General features: G+C 59.9%; 1 protein-coding gene across 3 annotated transcripts in view; it reads left to right on the forward strand.

Moving 5' to 3' along the window:
- The window catches only part of WNT3 (Wnt family member 3), a 46051-nt gene extending 26546 nt beyond the window's left edge, over positions 1–19505 (forward strand). Inside the window, exons 2-5 of one of the 3 annotated variants that reach the window (XM_019818026.3) lie at positions 10397–10638; positions 14249–14514; positions 15226–15713; positions 19369–19505. In XM_019818026.3, the coding sequence (XP_019673585.2) occupies positions 10397–10638; positions 14249–14514; positions 15226–15705 (988 nt within the window). In that variant the 3' untranslated portion in view covers positions 15706–15713; positions 19369–19505. Of the gene's footprint in view, positions 1–10396; positions 10639–14248; positions 14515–15225; positions 15714–15786; positions 16323–19363 lie in introns of those variants that run through there. The other 2 variants (XM_003997020.5, XM_045044622.1) reach the window with 2 other exon arrangements.
- The last annotated feature ends 1151 nt before the right edge of the window (positions 19506–20656 follow it).

Consider the following 20656-nt stretch of genomic DNA (forward strand, 5'->3'; position numbering starts at 1 on the left):
GGCTGTTCACAGAATGCTTCTAAAGCCTTTCTAGGGTAACTTGGGCCTCCTCCAACTGACAAGAGACCAGCAGGGAATCTCCTCGGGCCAACACTTTTATTCAGCGGTTTTTATGAAACACCTACCTTGTACCGGTGAGCGCCCGGAGACCCCTGGTCCCACCACGGCTTCTAGAATGCTTTGCCTCTTTCGGTTTGGAGAGACTGGACCCATTGGGAGGGAGCTGTCAAAGAGTCGCCCCAAACTGAGAGGCAGGAGTGTGGCGACCCCAAGCTAGTCATTTCGTGTCTTTGGGCCTCAGTCGCCTCATCTGGAGAGAGCGTAAAACCCTTTGTGTGTCCGAGGGCAGAGGCTGGGCCACAGCTTCCGCCTGTGAAGGCAGGACTCTGTCAAACAAGTACGAGATGGTGTGGGCTCAGCCGTGAGTCCTGAACTGCTCGGCAAAGCAAGTGGCCCTGGGAGTGGCTTCCCCCTCTGTGGTCACCTGTAAGCATCTGTCCACCTGTGGTCTTAGTGCCTCTTGGGAGACCCTTGGAGAGTCTGAGGGGCGAGGCCCTGGGCCTGGACACCCACCTGGGCTCAGGCACTTCCGTGCCCCGCAGTGAGTCCTCCTGGGCCTATACCTGCCTGAAGGAGGGTACCCCCAGCTCACTGTCCTCTCAGGGTGCCGAGGGAGGACACAGCCCTGAGGAGACCCACCGACAGGTCAGAGCTGCAGAAACTCCCTCCCTCCATTCTCCTCACCTTCTCCCCGCTCTACCCCCCAGCCTCTGTCAGGCCTCTCCCCCACCGCCCCCCCCCACTTCTTCCCAGTCCTCACCCTCCTTTCCTTCTCCCCAGGTCTGACCATCCCGCTCTGAGCCCTGCCTCCCAATTTGGCTGAAGGGGACAACCCCTGTCCCCCCCACCCTCCTCCTCTTTCTTTCGTCTCCACTCTGATCAACTCCACTTTCCTATGAAATTGAGAGGAAAAAAAAAAAAAAAAAACAACCTTCACGCTCACAACACAACAAAAAACAGGTTTAAACATTTTACAGGTTTCAACATTTTTCAGGCCGCCTTGTCACATCTTATCAGATCAGCCGGGAGCCGCAGGCCAGGCGCTCTGGGAGCTGCTTTGGAGAACAGAAGCTGTAACATTCCAGCTGAGGCTGGCCCGCCCTCCCCACCCCTCCCTCCCTCTTCTCCCCAGAGAAACACCCTACAGGGCTCCTGGGACTGGGACAGGACTGAGCGGATGGAGTGCAGGGCCAGCCCCTCCGCCCCTCCCTCTGACTGGGACTCAGTGTGTCCACCGCCCCCCTTCTCTTCCTCCCACGGTTGCCCAGAGCTGTGGCCCCTCTGGGCCCTCAGGTGGTCTTAGTTCACCTCCTCAGAGGGCCCCACTTGGCCCTACAAGGGGACCTCTAGCAGGTGGCAGGCAGAGGGAAGTCGTCAAAGTCACTCACAGAATGTAGAAGTGACCACTTGGCCACTAAGGCCAGCGAGTCGTGTTGGAGAGTTTAGGGAGAGGAAGGAAGATATGAAAGCTCTTTTCAGGCTCCCGTGGCGGGTCCCCGTGGCTGCCCAATGGGAATGAAGGGCTTTTTGCTTTGGTTGGGGGGGATGTGTGAGTTTATCATCCATGGCGGTGTGGACAGTTGGCCCGGAATACCCCCTCTCCCTCACATGCACCCCCAGTCTCCCATCTTCCCGTTCCTGCCACACTCATGGTGACTTTGGGCACGCAGTATAGGGTGACAGGTCCAGAAAAGGCTGCCCAAAGTCCAGAGGCACAGATTTCAGCCAAGCCAACCTGAGGGAAAGGCCGAAAACCTGTGTCCCAGGGTGAGAGGGAAGGGCTCCTCCCAGGGAGGAGAAGTGCCTCCCACCTGCACAGAGAGGGGCCCGCAGGAGGACGAGGCTGTGGGCTGATGGCCTAGTGCGTGTTCAGAGCTCTCACCCAGGGAGGAGGGTGAGGACCGAAGTGGAAGAGGGAAAGACCAGGGCAAAGGCAGGGTGTGGTGACTCGCTCTGCCCAGGTGTGCTGGCCGTGCCTCCACGGGGACCTCATCAGAAATACGGGGAAACAGAAGCCAGATGTGGGCACTTGGTGCCAGTGTTGGCTGAGCGAGGCCCAACCAACCCGGCCTCTGTGGGGGTTTGGGCGAGCCCACCCCATTTCTCAGCCTGCAGCGTGAGTCCGTCTGCTGTGAGGTCCCGGCCCCCCTCCCGGACGGCCCTGCATGCCTCGAAGCACCCCTGGGGCTCCTGCCTTGGCCCGTGGCATCCAGCACCCACACCACGTGGCTCCCTGCTCATGTCACCCTTTACCGTGTGCCTCCTGGGCGGGGGACAAGGCCTCGGGTGTCATCCAGCTGTCCTAGCCCCAGCACAGATTCCCAAATCTGAATTTCCAGGTTCTTTTTCCAGCCCTGTCTGGACACGGGTACCTGGAGGTCTCCTCGGCCCCCCAGACGATGTATCTTTGTTCCCAAACCTGCTCCACCTCTTAAGTTCCCTTTCTCCGTTGACATCATCTCTGTCTCCCTGATCATTCTGGCTCAGAACCTTGGTCGCGCTCTCTTCCTTCCTCTGGTTTCCATGGCCGCTGCTTCCTCTCCGCTCCTAATGCCTCCGTCCTGAGCCCCAGTGCCACAGGCCCCGCTAACAAGGATGGGTGATGCCCAGCCGCACAGTGGGTTCACCCGGGCCAGGGAAATCTTGCCCCTCAGAGGTCGTAACGTGCAGCCAAGTCTGAGACTCTCTTTAGCACAAGTGTCACCCCAGCCTCCCTTTCCCAGCCCTGGGTCACTAGACCCCACCCTTCGGGGCCCATTTTGCAGTTAGACTTTGTCTTCTAGATTAATATTCCAAAGCCTCGTTCGGGAGCCTCCAGTGCGGCCCAGGTTGCCTGGGTTAAGCTTGGCACCCAAGGCCCCTTTCCCCTCCTGCTCCTTTGGATGGTTTCTGGGCTCCAGCTGGGGTGGGACAGCTGCGGTTCCCTCTCCCACCCCGTGCCTGGGGCTCTTTCCTGTCCCCCCCCACCAGCTCCTCCCGGGGGGAGCCCCGGCCATGCCTTCGTGATCGCCACTGGCTAGGACCCTCTCGCCTCTGCCTTCCTGGATGCCTCGGCTCCTACCTACCGAGGCCTCTCTGGCCTGGTGGTTCCTCGGGTTGTAAGCTACAAGGGCCCCGGGACCCTCTGTCCCTTGTTCGTGGCACCCGTGGCACCTAGACGTAGTCGTTGCTGGAAGAATGCTGTGGCTTCTTCGTAACTGACACACGCCTCCTGGTCTGGGTGCTCCGTGGGTGTGGTGTAACACAGCTTCACGCCCCCAGTACCTGGCACTCTGCCCAATTCCAAGTCATGACTCAAATGTGTGTGGAGTGAATAGGCGGGGGATGAATTTGTTTACCAAAGGAAGGCTTTCACCTGCTCTCCCAAGGGCAGGCACCTCCATTCACTCCGCAGGTTTACTGCCCTCGTGGGGCCCTCGTCTGGATGGCTGGGACTAAATCAAGATGGGAAGCCCGGCCGGAGGCTTGGCCCCCCCCCCCCCCCCCCCCCACGGGCTCAGAAGCTCTGACAGTTGCTCCTTCACTGGTTCCTCTCTGGCCTCTGGGTCTCAGCTCAGTGCATGGACCCTTTCCACCCTCCCCATCCCTTCCCTTCCTGCATCCAAACAAGGGTGCTACTTAGCCTGCTGGAGACTCATGAGACCCATACGGCCCACTCATGCCTCCTGAGTGAATGACCTGAGGTCCAGGGAGATCTCCCAGCTTTGAGCAAAGGCCTCGCCGGGGTGTCTCTAGGCCTGCTCTGTGGATCATGGGAGCACGGGAGCCCCTTGGGACTCAGAAGCGACTCCCCATCCTTGGCCCACACTGAGATGGGTGCAGCGTTGAGTTAGTGCTCAGCACCCACGGGGCCCGCACGTGCTCCAGGGAGGACCAGTGGCTGGGCAAGGGGACACAAGCCTCGTGAATCTTGAGGTAGGTCTCTCTTGCTCCGTCACGAGCTCCCTGCTAAGTCGCCCGGTGAGTCACCGGAGGCCTCTCAACATCAGGAACAGTGGTTACCTTGCCGCGTGGTTGCAGGAGTCAGGTGCATCAGGGCTCCCCAGGCCCTGCCCCCGCCCTGCCCCACCTGCTACATGCCACTGAACTTGTCAGGCTCCCCTCGTGCTGTCTGCCAGCCCCGAAGGGCCTCTTGACCTAAATGGAAAGGTAGTAGCCTTGAGTTCCCAAACCAACACTCGGCTCTTTACTTCCTGCCCATTTTCAAACCTTTCCTTCTCCTTCTGGAAGTTTCCGTCTTGTCCCAGGCCAGGGTGGGGCCCCACTGGACCCAGGAGCGGAGAGGACACCTGTCCAGTACTGCCCAGGGGGCCAGCAGGCGGAGCACCAAGTACTGGGTTATTGTAGGGTTTCCTGAAACATGGTGGTCACTCTGGAGGAGAGAGAGAGAGAGAGAGACAGGTGACTGCAGAGCAAGTGGCTTCTGACTCCGTCCCCGTTCTGTCTCCTTCCTTCCCTCTCAGCACCCGTGTCAGGTGCCCTGCCTGGGGTTGGCAGAGATAGTTAGGCTTGAGGACTCCAAGAAAGACTCAAGACTAGGGCAGGCGGCAGGCGTCCCCATGGAGCTCGCCCTGAGACAGGGGGGAGCAGAAGGGGAGACGTTCCTTGGGCTGTGCCCCTCCCCATCTTCCACAGCCCCACCCATAGGTGACTGTGTGACTTGGGAAAATGACAGACCTTCTCTGGGCCTCCGTCTTCCCAACTAGAGAAGGGATTGGACTAGACCAGCGGTTCTCAGGTTTCATCCTGCAGAGGGGCCGTTGGTGGGGGCAGAAACTATACTCATTAAGCAATAACTTCCCTCCCGCTTGCCGGCCTCTGGTAACCTCTACTCTCCTTCTGTCACTAGGAATTTGCCTATTCTAGGTTCCTCGCGTACAACATTTGTCCTTTGGTGACTCGCTTTTTTCACTTGGCATCATGTTGAGCAGGTTCACCCATGTTGTAGCAGGTGCCGGAACTTCATTCCTTTTTGTGGCTGAACAATATTCCACCTTGTGGACACGCCACATTTCGTTGTCCGTTCATCTGACCGACACTCGGGGTGCCCACCTGTCGCGCTGCCGTGAGGCTGATATACGCGTGCCCGTGTTCTTGCCTTCAGTTCTCTTGGGCACGTAGCTAGGGGTGGCATTTCTGGATTGCGTGGTGATTCTACGTTTCGCTTTTTGAAGGACGGGCCCCTCTTTTTGATCTGTTTTATGTAGAGCGGAGTAGGGGGGAAGGCTGTGTGTGATTCCACTCGGAAAAAAAAAACAGCTAACAAATACGAAACACTGAGACTGTGACTCCTGAGGCCCCTCCCATCTCTAAAACCCTATTATGTTGGTGGTGGCGGGGGGGGGCAAGGTAAAAACTATAAACAAGTTTGGGTGCAGCGGAGGTTGGGTGCAGGGCTCCAGCCCTAACGGAGCCTTAAAAGGAAAGCAGAGCAGGGACGGCACGTCCTGTACCCCCCTGCTGCAGACAGTCGGCCCAAAGTGGGGGGGCATGATGGGTGGATGGTAGAATCCGGGGGCCGACAATGCCAGCAACACCAGACGGGACACGCTCCCTGCGCAGAGCACTTGTGAGTGTCACCGTGGCGCGTAAGTCAAGTCAGCATCCAGGCCGACCTGCGTTCTTGGGTTACAAGTTTTATCTCTGCCCTAGCCCGCCCCACAGGCCCGCCTTCCAGCCTCTGGAGACGGGAGGTGTTGTCGGGGAGAGGAGAGAACCAGGGTGCGGTGGCAGTCGGATAAGGCAGTGCACATATTCAAGGCCAGCCTATTCGGACAGGGAATTTCCCCCCGAGAGGTCAACGTCGAGGGCCCCACGAGCAGCCTGTTGCATGCTGGCACCTGCTATGTGCCCGGCTGCCCGGCTGCCCGTGTCTGTCCTCAGCCCAGCTGGGCGGTGGGTGGTTGGGGTGGAGGACGAGCTGTCCTCAGGGGAGGGTGGCAGGGCTCTCGGGCAGGGCAAGGCCAGGAGCTGGGTATAAATAGCCCCCGCCCAGCTGGGAAGGCCCGGCAGTGCCCTCCGCCCTCCCCCTCACCAGCTGCCAATGCCAGGCGGGTCCCTACCTCCCTTGGGAGCCTGGCTGTTGCCCGCAGGTCCTAACCATAGGAACTTCCTCAGCGGAACCGAGGAGTCTTGTCCTGTGTGGAGGCGAGACCTCCGGATGCCTGGATTCCTGGGGAGTAAGGCCAAAACACTACAAGAAAAGGACATCAGACTGGCCTTTGGGGGAAGGAGTGGCTCCTTCAATCCTTCCCTTGAGAATTAGCAACTACCCATCGTGTGGCCTGGACTTTCAGTAGACCAAGTGTGCTCGTGTGTGTGTGTGTGTGTGTGTGTGTGTGTGTGTCACAGGCCGAGGTGTTGGAGAGATGGGAGAGGACACAACCTCTCTCCCTGGGGAACTCTTACTCCCAAGGCAGATCAAACTGGAAACAAATGAGTCCAGGGCTTTGTAATAAGATAGGAATAAAGTACAGCAAAGACACAGAGGCGGGAGAAGTTACCTTCACCTGGGAGCCCCCGAAAGTCTTTAGAAAGGAGGTGACCCAAGACGCATGTGTTGAAGGATGGGTAAGGTGCTCGCCAGCAGCTTGGCAGGGGACGGGCACTCCGGGCGGAGGGCTCAGCCCCAGCAGAGGCGCGGATGTGGGAGGCTGCCCGGCAAAGCACCCGGAGCCGCTTGCCCTCGGGTAGGAAGAACTAGGGAGAATGAGGCTTGCTGCGTGACCCACCCCCCCGACCCCCTCCAGGGGAATGTGTACCTCCTAATGGGGGACGAGGAGCTGTGAGTTGAACTGATGCATCCGTGGCGGCAGAGGTTCAGACCTGAGCGCTGTGCGGGTAGGAGGCTCGGTGGGGGGGGGGGGTGCCAGGCTATGTCCGGGGGACGGCAGCCATCCTGCAGAAGTCAGTCCCACGGCCGAGGCCTCGTCAGCCCCATTGCTGGCCCGTCGCCCCCATCCCCAGAGGGCCTTGCTCACTGCCAGCGGGATATCCAGATCCGAGCTGGAACCCTGGCAAGGAGCCCCCTGGAAACGTCTCTGTGCCCTTGCCCTTTGGGTGCCTTTAACACTCAGCCAGATCCCAGGTGTCTGTCCAGCCACCCGGTTAGCACTGAGCTGCTCTGAGCCCCGGCATCCTTCCCAGCGATGGATGGGAAGGGGTTCTGAAAATTCTGATGTGTTCTATCAAGTCAGAGATGGAGGGCAGGAGGCTGAGGGTGCTGACAGGGCAGGGACAGAGTGCTTGGGACACCCCCCGCCACGGTAACCGCACGACCATCATTTATTCCTCTTACGTCTACGTTACAGGTGGAGAAACTGAGGCACGGCAAGGTTAAGGAAATTGACACCGTAGTTAGGAAACAGCACTGGGGTGAATAGCTGGTTGGTCCCCGGGCGGCAGGGAGGGGCCAGGGTTTGGCGGGAAAGGGGAAAGGTCTCGTCTCTGAGGCAGGGAGTTGTTTTCAGAGGGTGTCACGCTTGGAGCCAGACAAACCCAGGGTTGAATTCCCGCTCGGCCCAACTTTCATCACTGGGCAAAAAGAGGCCGGAGCCTTGGGGGCCTTGGGGCCTTGGCTGGTGAGCAGACCAATAAGTGGGGGAGGTGCCGTGGGACAGGGTCCCCGGTGCCAGAAGTGACTGTGGGACAGACCGGCCGCGATGAGAAGTGTGTGCCGTGGGGGCAGGAGGCCGAGCTGACGGCAAGCGCGGCCACCGCAGGGGCGGTCCACCCCTCCAGACACAGGCGTGGACGGGGGCCCGTGGTGGGGACCCCGGGGAGACTGGCCCCGGCCAAAGGGGAAGGACGCTGAGGCTGGGAAGTGGGCCCAGGTCTTCCCGTGCCGCACTGGGACAGGCGTGGGGAGGGGGCAAGGACTTGGCACCACACTCAGGACCAAACCCAGGTGGGGTGGCAGCTTCCCCACTGGGGCTCAGCTCTTGTCTCCGACTGTCCTCCTCATATGGGGCTTTGGGTCCTACATGTCCCAGGAGGGAGTGGGAAAGGCCTGGGCTTCTTCCCAGGGGAGCCTCGCTCCCATGCCGTCCCCTCAGGATGGCGCCATGCTGACTATCTACCCCCAGCCCCGGGCTCGGGTTCCCACTCCAGTGAGGGCAGTGCTGTCCGGGCGGCTGGCGGGGCTGGGCTGGAGGTCCTGGCTAACAGCGGGTGGGGAGGCAGCCCGAACTGGGAGGGAGGCTCAACGCTGACACTTGGCCGTCCAGCAGACTTGGACAGGTTACTTGGCTTCCGGGCCTCAGTTTTCCTCATCTAGGAAATGGGACAATACCGATGATAATGAAGTTCCTATCTCACAGACTTGCTATGAGGATTATGTAAGGTAAGAGACACGAGCGCTTAGAACTGGCCCAGCATATAATCAGTGACAGATATTTGAATATCACGGTTATCATGATAACCTGTTTATAACTGGAAGCGGGGCAGGGGCAGAACAGGGCTCCATTGGGTGCCGGGTGCCATGTGCCCATCCGGGGGCTCTGGGCCGACCCGCTCTATCTCACTCGGGTGCGGGATCGGTGGTGTGGCTCAGGCCACAGATGGGCCAGTCCTGCCTCCTTCAGGACCCAAGCAGGCATAGCCCAGAAGACAGGTGGCACAGTGGTTTGCCCCACAGGCTCTGGAGCCAGATGTCTTGGGGTCCGATGAGCAACTTCTTAGCAGTTCTGCCAGCTGGGCTGGTTACTCAGTACACAAGTCTACACCATCTGGAAACAGGGCTGCTGTAATGCCCCCTTCTGTGTCACAGAGCTGCTCTGAGGATTCAGTGAAGCAAACCCAAGGGGAAGACTCAGCTCGGGGAGCATGCCCTGCTCTGTCGCAGACCTGGCACCAAAAAGCCTTGAGCAAGCTGACTTCCTTCCTAAACCTCCGCTTCTTCGTCGCCACCCTGGAGAACTGATCAGAAATGAAGCACGTAGTAAGAGCTGATGAATGGCAGACATTTGGTTCAGCCCTGTGTCTAGTCCAGGAAGCGTTTGCATGGTATTTTTTCCCCCCCTGATCTGAATCTGGGATCTTCTGGACCCTCTTCCCAAGGTTTTTGTCATCACTTTGTGTGGGAGGCTTGACCAAGGTCACTGCCAGACTGGAAGCCTTGCTGGGGTCGGTGCTGGATGTAAAGGGCCCCCATGCAACCCGTCTTCCAGCTCACACTGTCCTGACCACAGGGCTGATTGTGACTGGCCTTGAGGTCCACTGAGACCCACAGATCATTTTCTCAGTCTTTCCCACACAATGTTATCCCTGCTCTTCCTGTGCTGGGGGAGAGAGTGGAAGAGCAGCACCTTGAATTTTCTAGTTTTTTTAAACTCTTGTTCCTCCTTCCCCGGCTTCCCCCAAGACCTTTCCTTCTGTTGACTCTTAATAAAATCTGAGGGTCTGACCGGATATGGCTTGAGAAATGAAGGTTAAAAGGTGAAGTGACTTGAGTAAGGTCGTGAGTGTTGGCTGGGAGAGTATGCTCTGACATCTTCTCCCTCCTGACACTGAGCTAAACTTGTCGTGCAACAAAGCCAAGTTCCAATCGCTGGTGAGAGGGAAGATGGCACTCTAGAAACTTCTAGGAAGCTGCCAAGATGGTCCTGGAGGCCCTGGTGGACAAAGGACAGAGGACCTAGTAGAAGCCATCAGTTCCCTGGGGAGACACTGGGATGCTTTGGGCTGGGCAGGCAGTATCCTGGGGAGGGGCACTGCCATGGGCAGTGTGTGTGTGTGTGTGTGTGTGTGCAAATCTCAGACACACATGCATGTACAAGTTCCCCACTGGGACAGGGGCTTCTCTGCTTTAGCTGAGTTGGGACTGGGGTCAGGCCAGCTCCTGCCAGCTTCCTTGACTTGGGTTTGGGTTATTTCCCACGGGTCATAGGAGTCTCTATGTGGCTCTAGAAACTTAGACTCCCTAGAAGCTTGTCCAGCCCAACTGCTTCAATGCCCATCAGGGCAACTGGCCCAGAGCCTAGGAGGGACTTAACCTGGGCTCTCAATAGGATCTTTCCAGTCCAGGGTTCTTTTCATGGTATTGCATTGCCCCCAAGGACCCCCACGAGAGGTGCCTACTGGTCACTGTGCTCACATCAGATATGCCCACATCAGAGGGCTGACTTGGTCTGGGTCAGAGCTCTGCCCTTCAAGGGATGGTGTATTCTTGAGGTCAAGACAGCGCATTCAGGTACCACGTTTCTCAAGGCCATGGGTTCGGGCTGACGGGCCCTCCATCGCTCCACCTGCCCCCAGAGGGCTCATGAAGAAGACGCAATGCCCATGACCTTCCGTGTGCCCTGTGCTGGCAATGCCACTGCCCTCTGTCTGCCTGCAGGTCCCTGGCCCTGGGCCAGCAGTACACCTCGCTGGGCTCGCAGCCCCTGCTCTGTGGCTCCATCCCAGGCCTGGTCCCCAAGCAGCTGCGCTTCTGCCGCAATTACATCGAGATCATGCCCAGCGTGGCCGAGGGCGTGAAGCTGGGCATCCAGGAGTGCCAGCACCAGTTCCGGGGCCGCCGCTGGAACTGCACCACCATAGACGACAGCCTGGCCATCTTCGGGCCCGTCCTAGACAAAGGTACTGTCTCTGGGCTGAGTAGGAGGTGGGTGAGGGGCTAGATTGGGGGAGGGCATGAGGACACGTGAGCCTTCCACCTCAGCAGGCCTCAGTTCCCAGCCCAGGGTCCCCAGGAGAGGGCCATAAAGCCGGTCACGGTCCACAGCCTCCACAGGAGTGGGCGGGCTCCCTCTCTGGACAGATCCAGTTGGGTCACCTTGGCTGCCACACCTTCCCAGGTGCCACTGGAGGTTGAGCAGCCTGGAGATGCTCTGTCTCCTGAGATCCTAGGGCAGGAGAGGTGGCCATGGCCTTCCTCCCCGCTCCCGGCTGCACAGTGGAGGGGGCAGGCCTTGATGTGGACAGTTGTGACGTTTTGCCAACACTGTGTTAAGTGCTATGCAAATCTAGCTTTTGGGTGGGATGAGGGCATCACCACCTCTAGGTTCCTCCCTTCTAGAAAATTCTGGAGTTGAGGAAACTGCCTGGAGCTGGTGGCATTGCATTGCCCCCAAGGTTTCAGGGAGAAGATCCCGCTGGTCGCCATGTGCCCTGCAAGCTGGACGTGCCCAAGGACTGTGGAGGGGCTACTGGGCGTGCTGGTGTCCCGGTAACTTTCCAGCCCTCCTGCCACCCAGGAGTCTAACCCGCTGTACCTGAAATGAATGGGGTTCACCCAACTTGACTTCAAACATGACCAAAAGAGAGCGAGCGGTAGGGGGGCAACTGCTCCCAAGAAGGGGACTTTGGGGCTGTGAGTTCTGGGCTGAAGATGGGCAACTCTGAGGAACTGCAGTGTCCAGGAATGTAGTGACCTCAGCTGGCCTCCAAGGAGCCACCGCTTCCCCCCCCTCCCCCCCTCCCCCCCACGGCCCCTGTAGCAACTTGAACCCTCCGGACCACCACCAGGGCTTTGCCACCCAAATTGGTGAGCCTGGCCCTCCCTCCTACAAAACTGTATTCATAGCCAGAAGGAAAAGGGATCTGAGAGCCAGGTGGATCTGACAGGGGGTGGGTGGCAAGTGGGGGGATGGACCCCTACATTGAGTGTGTCGTGCCCCCTTTACCTGTGTCTCAAGTGTGCTGAGTCGGTCTGACCTACAGGCCATTGTCAAGGGACAGAAGGGCAATTAGCAAATCAATGGATGATGGTTCTGTTTACGCTTCTATTACCAAAGCTAATTATTCCTTGTTTACATAAAAGGTTTGGCCTCTAATTGGGGCCAAGTGGCGGCGGTTTGCATTTCAAACCTGATCTTGCCGGTGTGTCGGTCTCACCGCCTTCCGGTGCCCCACCTCGGGCCAGGGAGCGCTTAATCAAACAGCCTGGCGTCTAGACGCGCTCCCCAAAAGCAAGACTCGCCTTCTGATTGCTTTGACCCTCTTGGGACATTTGGCAATGAAAATCGGGCCCTTTGAGCTTATTCCCCATTCAAGTCCGTGTTTAACGTTTTAAATCGCCGTTGTGGGTTCTGGTACCTGCCCCTTCATCATCCTAAATTGCAAGAGGGCAGTTTTGTGTTGGGCCGGGGCTGGGAGCTGGGTAACTTGCCCGAAACTCTAGGAATTTGATGAAGCCGAGGAGGATCTGGGAAAAGGGCCCACGCACGCGCTGGCGCCCAGAGGCCGGGCCGTGAACCGGGTTCGAACCCTGCCCTGGGCTCCACGCTGGCGCGCGGCCCTTGGCCAGCCCCCAAGCCGTGTGGGCCGCCAAGAGTTAATTTCTACCACCTTCCCGCTTGGAGAGCCAGGGTGGCAGGGCCCGGTCCCCGGGGCGCGCCTCTTCCGCGGAGGCCGAGGCCCACTCCCCACGGGTTGGTCGGCCCGGGGACTCGCACCGCGCGCCCGTGGGGCGGGGGCCGCGGGGGTCGGCGGCCGGAAGACGACGGGGCCGCGACGGCGGGGCGCGGGCGAGCCGGGGATCGCGTTCCGCGGGCGGGGCGGCGCGGGCGGCCCGGAGGGGCTTAGGCGGCTTGAAAGGGGCCCGAGCGCCGCCCCCCACCGCGCGGCCCGGCCCCGCGCCCGCTGCGGCCGCCGCGCCATTCACACGCCCTCTGGCCATTCGGCGCGGCGCGGGGGCGGGGGGCGCCGCTTCAATGGGGATTTCGCGGGCCGGCGCCGGGGCCGGGGGCGCGGCCCGGCCGCGGGAGCCGCCCGTTGCTACGCGGTGGCGGCCGGCCCGGCGGCCCGGGCCCGGCGGCCGCATTATGCGGGTAATGCGGTGTGACACCGCGCGAACAAAGGCGGATTGAGCGGCCCAGCGGGCCCCGCCGGACGGGGACCGGCACAGCGGGGCTGTCAGCGCCGCTCCCAGGCTAATCCCCGCCCCGCCCCCGCCGCCCCCGCGTCCCCGGGGCTGGGAACCGAGCGCGGCCCGGGGCCCGGGCGCCGCCGCCGCCGCCGCCGCGAGAGGCCGCGGGTCCGGCCGGAAGCGAGGCGCTGGGTCCTCGGCGCCCCCGTCCCCGGGCCGCCCGGGGGGGAGGGCGGGGGCTGGAACGGGGGGGCGCGGAGAGCGGGGCGGTGGGGCTCGGGCCCCTGGCCTTGGTGGCTCGCGGCCGCGGTCCGCCTGGGCTGCGCGGGCTCGCTGCGCCGGCGGGGCGGTCCGTGGAAGCGGGACGGGCGGCTCCTCTGCAGGTGGCCCATGAGGCCACCAGGCTCCCCGCTTGTGTGCGGGGGGCGGGGGGCGGGCGCGATCTCCCTCCGCACTCAGGACGCGAGCCTGGCTCCTAAGCCGGCCCGCGTGGCCTTGGGCAGGTCACCTCCGGTTCTGGGTGCCTCGCCTGCGGGGAGAGAGATAGTTGGACTGTCGTCTCCCAGGCCTTCGCCCCGTGGTCGTCAATGTCTGCATCTGTAAAACAGGCCTATGTTAAGACTTTCTGCCTCGTGGTTAAGAGGATTAAATGAGCTAACGCACCCGAAGGGCAGAATCTGGTGCATACTGAGAGCTCAAAGGTGGTTATCAGGATAAGGAGGCGAGGGGCACACCCCTAAGAATTTCTCCTTTCCCTTCACGGGACCCTGGGGCGGAACCAAGGGAACTGCCTTGTTTTCTGATCCTCCTGGTGGTGGTGGGCAGAGGGCTCGGGATGCAGGTCACTGACGTCCTGGTCGGGAGGTCTGGTGGCAGAGGGAACTTATACCCGTTTTACAGAGAGGGTAACTGAGGCTCAGAAAAGGAAAGGGTCTGCCCAAGGGCATCCTGACTACGTTTAGGTGGTGGGTTCCCAGGCTGCCCGCCCGCAGACCTCAGGCTCTCTCAGGAGTGGGGGGGCTCAGGCGTGTGCTGTGGTCTCTGGAATTTGGGCAGGTGGAAGGCAGGGGGCCTGGGGCTAGGCCAGAGCAGGACTACTTTATCTCTTCAGCAGCCTGCGAGAGCTATAGTACCCACCGCTGTTTTTAACAGCCTCGGCTTGGCCCTGTAGCAGGTGTTGAGGCCCCGAGTTGATCAGTTACTGCCCTGGGCCTCAGTTTGCTCATCTGTAAAGTGGGGGTACCTCAGAGACTGGACCAAAGGGGGTCGGAAGGGCACCTAGGTTCCTCCCTCTGTCCTCGGGCCCTTCTTCCCGACTGGGGAGGTCGAGGCAGAGAGGCTGCCCCCCGGGACCCGGCCTGAGCAATGCCCTCCCCGCAGCCACCCGCGAGTCGGCCTTCGTGCACGCCATCGCCTCTGCCGGCGTGGCCTTCGCCGTCACGCGCTCCTGTGCCGAGGGCACCTCCACCATCTGCGGCTGCGACTCGCATCACAAGGGGCCGCCAGGCGAGGGCTGGAAGTGGGGCGGCTGCAGCGAGGACGCCGACTTCGGGGTGCTCGTGTCCCGGGAGTTCGCGGACGCGCGCGAGAACAGGCCGGACGCGCGCTCGGCCATGAACAAGCACAACAACGAGGCGGGCCGCACGGTGAGCTGCGGCCGCCCTCGCCCCGACCCTGCCCGGTCCCCCTTTCGGACCCTGTGCCTGCCCCTCCCGGCTGGCCCCACCCCTGCCCCACCCTACCCTTCTGGTGCTTCTTGTACATGCGGGCTCCCTGCTCTCCTCTTTCCCCCTGGTGGAGCCTGTCACCCCCCCCCCCCCACCACGCCCCACGGTCACCCCTTCCGTTCACCCTCCGTTCTCCTTGGGCTGTTCCCCTGCACGCACGCCCGCCCACCTTCCCCGGGGGTGCGTCAACTCGGGAGTGTGGCGGCCCTGTGGCGCAGGTACCCGCCAGCCCATCCAGTGCACTTGGGCAGCCTGCACAGGGCTGTGAAGACCGGTGGGCTTGGCTTTGAGTTCAACCTCCACCCCTTCCTCTGGTGGTTTGACCTAGGGCGAGTCACTTACGCTCCCAGCCTCAGTTTCCCCATCTGTTAAACGGGGATCGCAATCCCTATTTCCTGCAGCTTTGAAATATGGCTGCGATTTCTGCCAATGCTTGGGCTGTGAAGGGGAGGGAGACGGTGGTCATCGTTTTTAGGTCCGCACCTCGGTCCCCAATCCGTTGTCTTCCCGGCACCCAGTGGGCTCGGAGAAGGCTCCAGGGATGGGGGTGGGCGGGGGCAGAGTGGGAGGGCCTAGGTGTACTCCCAGGTGGGGTCGTTCCGGGGGCCAGCTGCCACTCCTCTTCCCCAGACCATCCTGGACCACATGCACCTCAAGTGCAAGTGCCACGGGCTGTCAGGCAGCTGCGAGGTCAAGACCTGCTGGTGGGCCCAGCCCGACTTCCGCGCCATCGGCGACTTCCTCAAGGACAAGTACGACAGCGCCTCCGAGATGGTGGTGGAGAAGCACCGCGAATCCCGCGGCTGGGTGGAGACCCTCCGCGCCAAGTACGCGCTCTTCAAGCCGCCCACCGAGAGGGACCTGGTCTACTACGAGAACTCCCCCAACTTCTGCGAGCCCAACCCCGAGACGGGCTCCTTTGGCACCAGGGACCGGACTTGCAATGTCACCTCCCATGGCATCGATGGCTGCGACCTGCTCTGCTGTGGCCGCGGCCACAACACGAGGACGGAGAAGCGGAAGGAGAAATGTCACTGCATCTTCCACTGGTGCTGCTACGTGAGCTGTCAGGAGTGCATCCGCATCTACGATGTACACACCTGCAAGTAGGGAGCCAGGTAGGGTGGCGGGGTGGGGAGGGGGGGGGGGCAGGGGGCAGGGAACTGGATTTGCCCCTCGCCCCTTCTCCAGCAGCCTGCTTCTATTCCTGAGTCACCCAAGGCACACAAGTTTCCAGGGACGAATTAGGAAGCCGGGATTTCCCAAGCTTCGGTGGCAATGATCCTTGGACCGCTTTCCTGCGCGGATTGCCCAAAGCACAGATAACAGCGAGAGTGTGCACACAAGGCGGCAAGCAATTGATTAACATTTGTGTACAAGTTAGTCACTTATGAGCCAGGTCAGACTTTTGCGTGGCCACTGGCTGTCATTGCTGAGCATCTGTGGCGCCAGAGGAGGGACACTGGGGTTGGAAGCCAGGACACCTGACTTCTGGTCCCAGTGTTACCCTGTTCCAGGAACTCCCTAATTTCCTGTTCTTCCGCTTTCGTGGGTCTCCGTTTCCTTACCGTAAAACAAGGGGGTTAAAATACTTGACATAGCAGGCCAAAGATCCTCTTTTACCCCCGGGGCAGAGCCATTTTTGCATCCACCTTGAACGGAGAGGGCAAGTTTTTGCACAAGCATAAATCCTACCGACCTGGAGGAGGTGGGTGGGGGGAAGCGGTGTATGTAAGCCCATATCCTGACAGATCTAAAGCTTGGGTGGGGCGGGGGCACTCTGAGCGAGTTTATGGAAGGGGATGGGGAGGAGGAGGGATTCAAGTTCAGAGTGATGGTGGTGAGTAATCAAGGGATCAAAGGCTGGTGGATTATGTTCCCAAGCTTCCCAGAGGTGGCCTGCGTGGGAGACACGCAGGTGCCAGGCCCCTGTGTCCATAGGTCCCCAGCATAGTTCAGGACCGATGGAGGGTGGTCCTCGAGTCTTGGAGGTGGAAGGGCTGAGGCCACTATGCCCCTTCTCCCTCTTCTCTGCCCTGAGAGGGAGCCTAGTCTATAGAGTCATGAGCCCTGGTCCAGCTGCCACCGCTTGCCGGCCAGGGGGACCAAGAACAGAGCTGCCTCCTTATCTGCCATCCTCCCCGGAGGTGCTGTGGGGGACCAATGAAAGGACACTGGGGACAGTGCTTGGTTCACTGCAAAGAACCTGCCCGCCTGGATCATCCCCTCACCCCCCTCCCGGGGGCAGGGCAGGAAAGAGCACCCCACCAGGTGATGCAATTCCCTAGAGGGCACTTCAGAGCTGGTGGCGCACGTCTAGGCTGTGCGGGCCTGGGGGCGGGGCCGGGCCTCCCTGAGGCTTGGGGGAACCCAGGTCATGGACATGGGGAGAGCTCTGGGTGAAGGGGACTCACTCAGCCCATCTGCGAGGCCCCTCCGTGTAGCTCAGGTTACGACCTGGCCGGGATGGAGCCCGGAAAGGCAGCGGGAGGCACTTGGAAGTTGGTGGTACTTTCTTGGTGTCTAAGTGCAGTGTGGCCAGTGGAAAGAGGACAGAGGTGGCTCCAGCTCCATCACGTACCAGCCGTGGAACCCCAAAGCCCAGTGTCCCCATCTGTACAGTGATGGTGGGAGCCTAACATAAATGTCGTGAGGCTCAAATGAGCCACCAGGGGTGTATGTTTGTCTGAATCTCCTACTAACAGAGAGGGACAGAGGCCATCAGAGAGCCGTGACATGAGGGTGTCTTCATGCGGTGAGATGGTGTCATCACCTGGCCAAGTTTCATTTCTTGCTTCTCACGATAGAAGAGTTAGCGACCGTGAAAGAGCTCACAGGCCCATTGTAGCATGGCCACTATGGCCAGAGGCAACATGGTGTCCCCACCATCAAGCAGGACGTGGCCATTCTGAGAGGGAGCTTTGGGGAAGTCAGAATTTCAGAACACTCACACTGGACATCTGTCTGGCTTACCCATTGCCAGGGTCGGAACAGTGAGCCCAGGTCTCTGCCTCCAGGAAGCTTCGTGTGTGGCAACTGCAGAGACCGTAGCAGCAGCAGCCCAGGTCCCATCAGTGGCTCTAGGGGGCTCTAGGGGGTCGTTGATTCAGACCCGCAGCTGCGTCCCAGCACGTCCCCTCCTCCAGGTGGGCAGCCAAGAAGAGCCATCTGCCAAGCAGAGAAGGAGGTGTCTTGACCCTCAGGCTCCAGAAAATCCCCTGCCTTCTGCCCCCTGGGGTTAGTACTGACCCTAAGAGGCATCAGTACATCTTCAGCCCTCTTTTCTCCCATTTCTGAAGTAGAATGGTGTTTTCTCCAACCTTATAAAAGTGCTATGTAGACACGTTTTCAAGATGCCGCGTCTAGGTAGATCGGGTTTCCAGGCCCCTCCTCTCCGGTCACTCGGGAGCCCTTGCTCTGGGACGAGTGGAGGACTCTCTCCCAATGTGGTGCCCTTTGAACAAATACTCTACTTGTTGAGTGATTTGGGACGAGCTGTTGAGCTTCTCTGTGCCCTGGCTCCCTCGTTTGTGAACTGGGGACAAGAGCCAGTCCCTCACGGGGTCGTCGTACGGCTGTATACACAGGGCCTGGCACATGGTCCGAGGAGGCGGCAAAGATTCCCAGGCTAAGCAGAGCCGACCTCCGAGAGCGACTTCCCCCAAGCCTGCTGCTTGCTCAGAAGCCACGGGCCCAAGATTGGCTGAGACCTGGTTATCTCGCCCGTCTTTTCATCCACACTGACGCCATGGGCAAGATGGGAACTTTCAAGACAGGCCGGCAGGGACATGTGCCCTCCACCCGCTGGGTGGGGAGCGAGCCCCAGTCAAATGGCTTTCTACCACAGGAAGGCCAGGGATTCCCGGGCCCCCCTGGGTGGGGAAAACATCTTCTCCATTGCTTGTAGCTTCTGGGTCTCATGCTTTACCACTCATTTCCTCCCTTGGCAAGTACCGGGTTTATTCCTTGTTATTCAGATGTTGTGAGCCCAGTAAGCTGGACAGGTCTCTGGACAAGAGTCAGGTGGCCTGGCTGGCCCCAAGTGCTGGATCCGTCACTAACTTGCTGCAAAACCTTGGACATGTCCCTTTAATCTGGCTGAGCCTCGGTTTCTGCCCCCAGAAAATAATCTTCCCTTGGTCTTGTCAGCTCCCTGAGGAGTGGAGGGTTGATCGGGGATGCCCACGAAAGCGCTTTGGGGCTCAAATCCTTTATGAGATGGAAGTACACAAATGAGTAAGATGTGCACTTTGGTGCTCTCCTGAGAAGGAATTATTCGCAGTTAATTAAATAGACATGCTCCTGTGTGGACGGCTCATCATCAAACTATCGGTGCGACAGGGAAGCACAGGGCACGGGTCCACTCTCGGTGGGAATGGGGCGGGGGGGCTAGACTGGCAGGGTTTCCCTGGGGTCTACACAGGGCAGATTCTTGCAAGAGGACAGCTGCCCACGCCTGGGCTCCCTGCTGCCTGAGCTCCCAGCTAGAAGGTGGGGCAGGTAGGATTTGGATCCACATCGGTGGTGGCTAAAGCCCTACCGTTCCTGTTTAAATCTCGCACCCTTCCTCAGCGGCAGGCCCCAAAAGCAGAGGAGGGCAGGGGGTACGGAAAAGCCACTTAAGTGCCCCCGTTAGCCCCCGGGCACACGAGAAGTGTCGAGAAGCGTCGAGGTCGCCTGTCATCAGCCTCGGATCTCAGCCCCCCAACGGGTGGTTTCTCTGAGAAAGGCATTGCGTCTCTTAATTCTTCCTCTTTGTTTTCCAAAGGGCAGTGGGAACGGGTGAAGTGTGTGGCTGGGCAGATTCACCGAAGTCCCATGGGAAGCAGGACCTGGAGCCGGGCTCAGCCCTCAGCACCAGACAGCAAGGAACCCGGACTGTTGCCAGACGCCCGTGCGGTAAATTACCTGGACCCGAGCCGCCCGCTGACGGGGAGGCCCCCCTCGCGCTCTCTCTTAAGTCTCTCACCCTGCTCTGGATGGTGTGTGGTTTTTAAAGAAGGGGCTTTCTCTTTAGTTCTCTAGGGTCTGATAGGAACGGACCCCAGGCTTCTCTTTGCACATGTTAAAGAAAATAAAAAATGGAAAAAAAAAAAAATTCTACTCCGACAGAACAGGCTGGGCTACCGTGAGCTCTCTGCCCGGTGGTGAAGACTTCAGCACGGGCAAGATTCTGTTTCCAGACCGCTCCTTCTGGTGATGCGCCAAGACGCCCGTGAGGTGGGAGTTACGAAGTAGGACAGACCCCTGCAGTCTCCTTTTCTCCGTCTCCTCCTGTGCAAATCTGATGTCCTTCCACATTCTGACAAAAGCCATAGGTTGAGCTAGGATAAAGTGGTAGGGAGGCCCAACGCGATTGTGGGAGTAGGATTTTGAGTTTCGAAGAACCAGGAGCGCTGGGTGGCCTGGTAAGCTGTTTGAAAGGCAGCCGTGTGTTCTGTCTCGTTTTCTCTGTAACCCGGTTCTGCACAAGAGGCTCTTAGGACCTGCAGTCAGAGCCGCTCCCCTCTTGTTGCCCATTCTGCGGTTTCCACCAGTAACGCGGGACGGTGGGGTTGTTTTGCGTGTTTTGTTTTTGTTGGTTTTCAGAGGATGATGTAAATAGGTTATGTTTCAAGGGGGCCGGCCTTCTGCAGCTCCAGTAGCTTCCTAAAGCAACAAGTGGTACCTTTAGACGGGGCCGTTCAATCCCTCCCAGCCCGGCTCACCGGCAGAGTCTCCACAAAAACAAGCCCAGGTAGAGTGGCTGGGAGTCTAGGCCACCTTGGTAGAAGTTAGACAAAGGGTCAGGGAGTGGCGATCTGGTCCCGAAGTTCCAATTTGGTGACTCGTAGACGGGGGAGGGGGCCGGGGGGGGGGTTAAAAGTCGCTCCTTCGTCTCCTCTGTGAAGCAGACACGTCTTCTGGCCTCCTTTTCTCTCTTTGGCCTGTGTGGGTAAACAGAAGCGCCGAGTTCTTTAACACGCACCCTCCGGCCTCGCCTGCACGCGGACACCGCACCCATCCGCGCAGTTACCAAGGATCAGGGTTGGGTGTCCGAAGCGGGGCAAGCGGTCACTCG

This window comes from Felis catus, chromosome E1, assembly GCF_018350175.1.
Source record: "Felis catus isolate Fca126 chromosome E1, F.catus_Fca126_mat1.0, whole genome shotgun sequence".
Lineage (NCBI taxonomy): Eukaryota > Metazoa > Chordata > Mammalia > Carnivora > Felidae > Felis > Felis catus.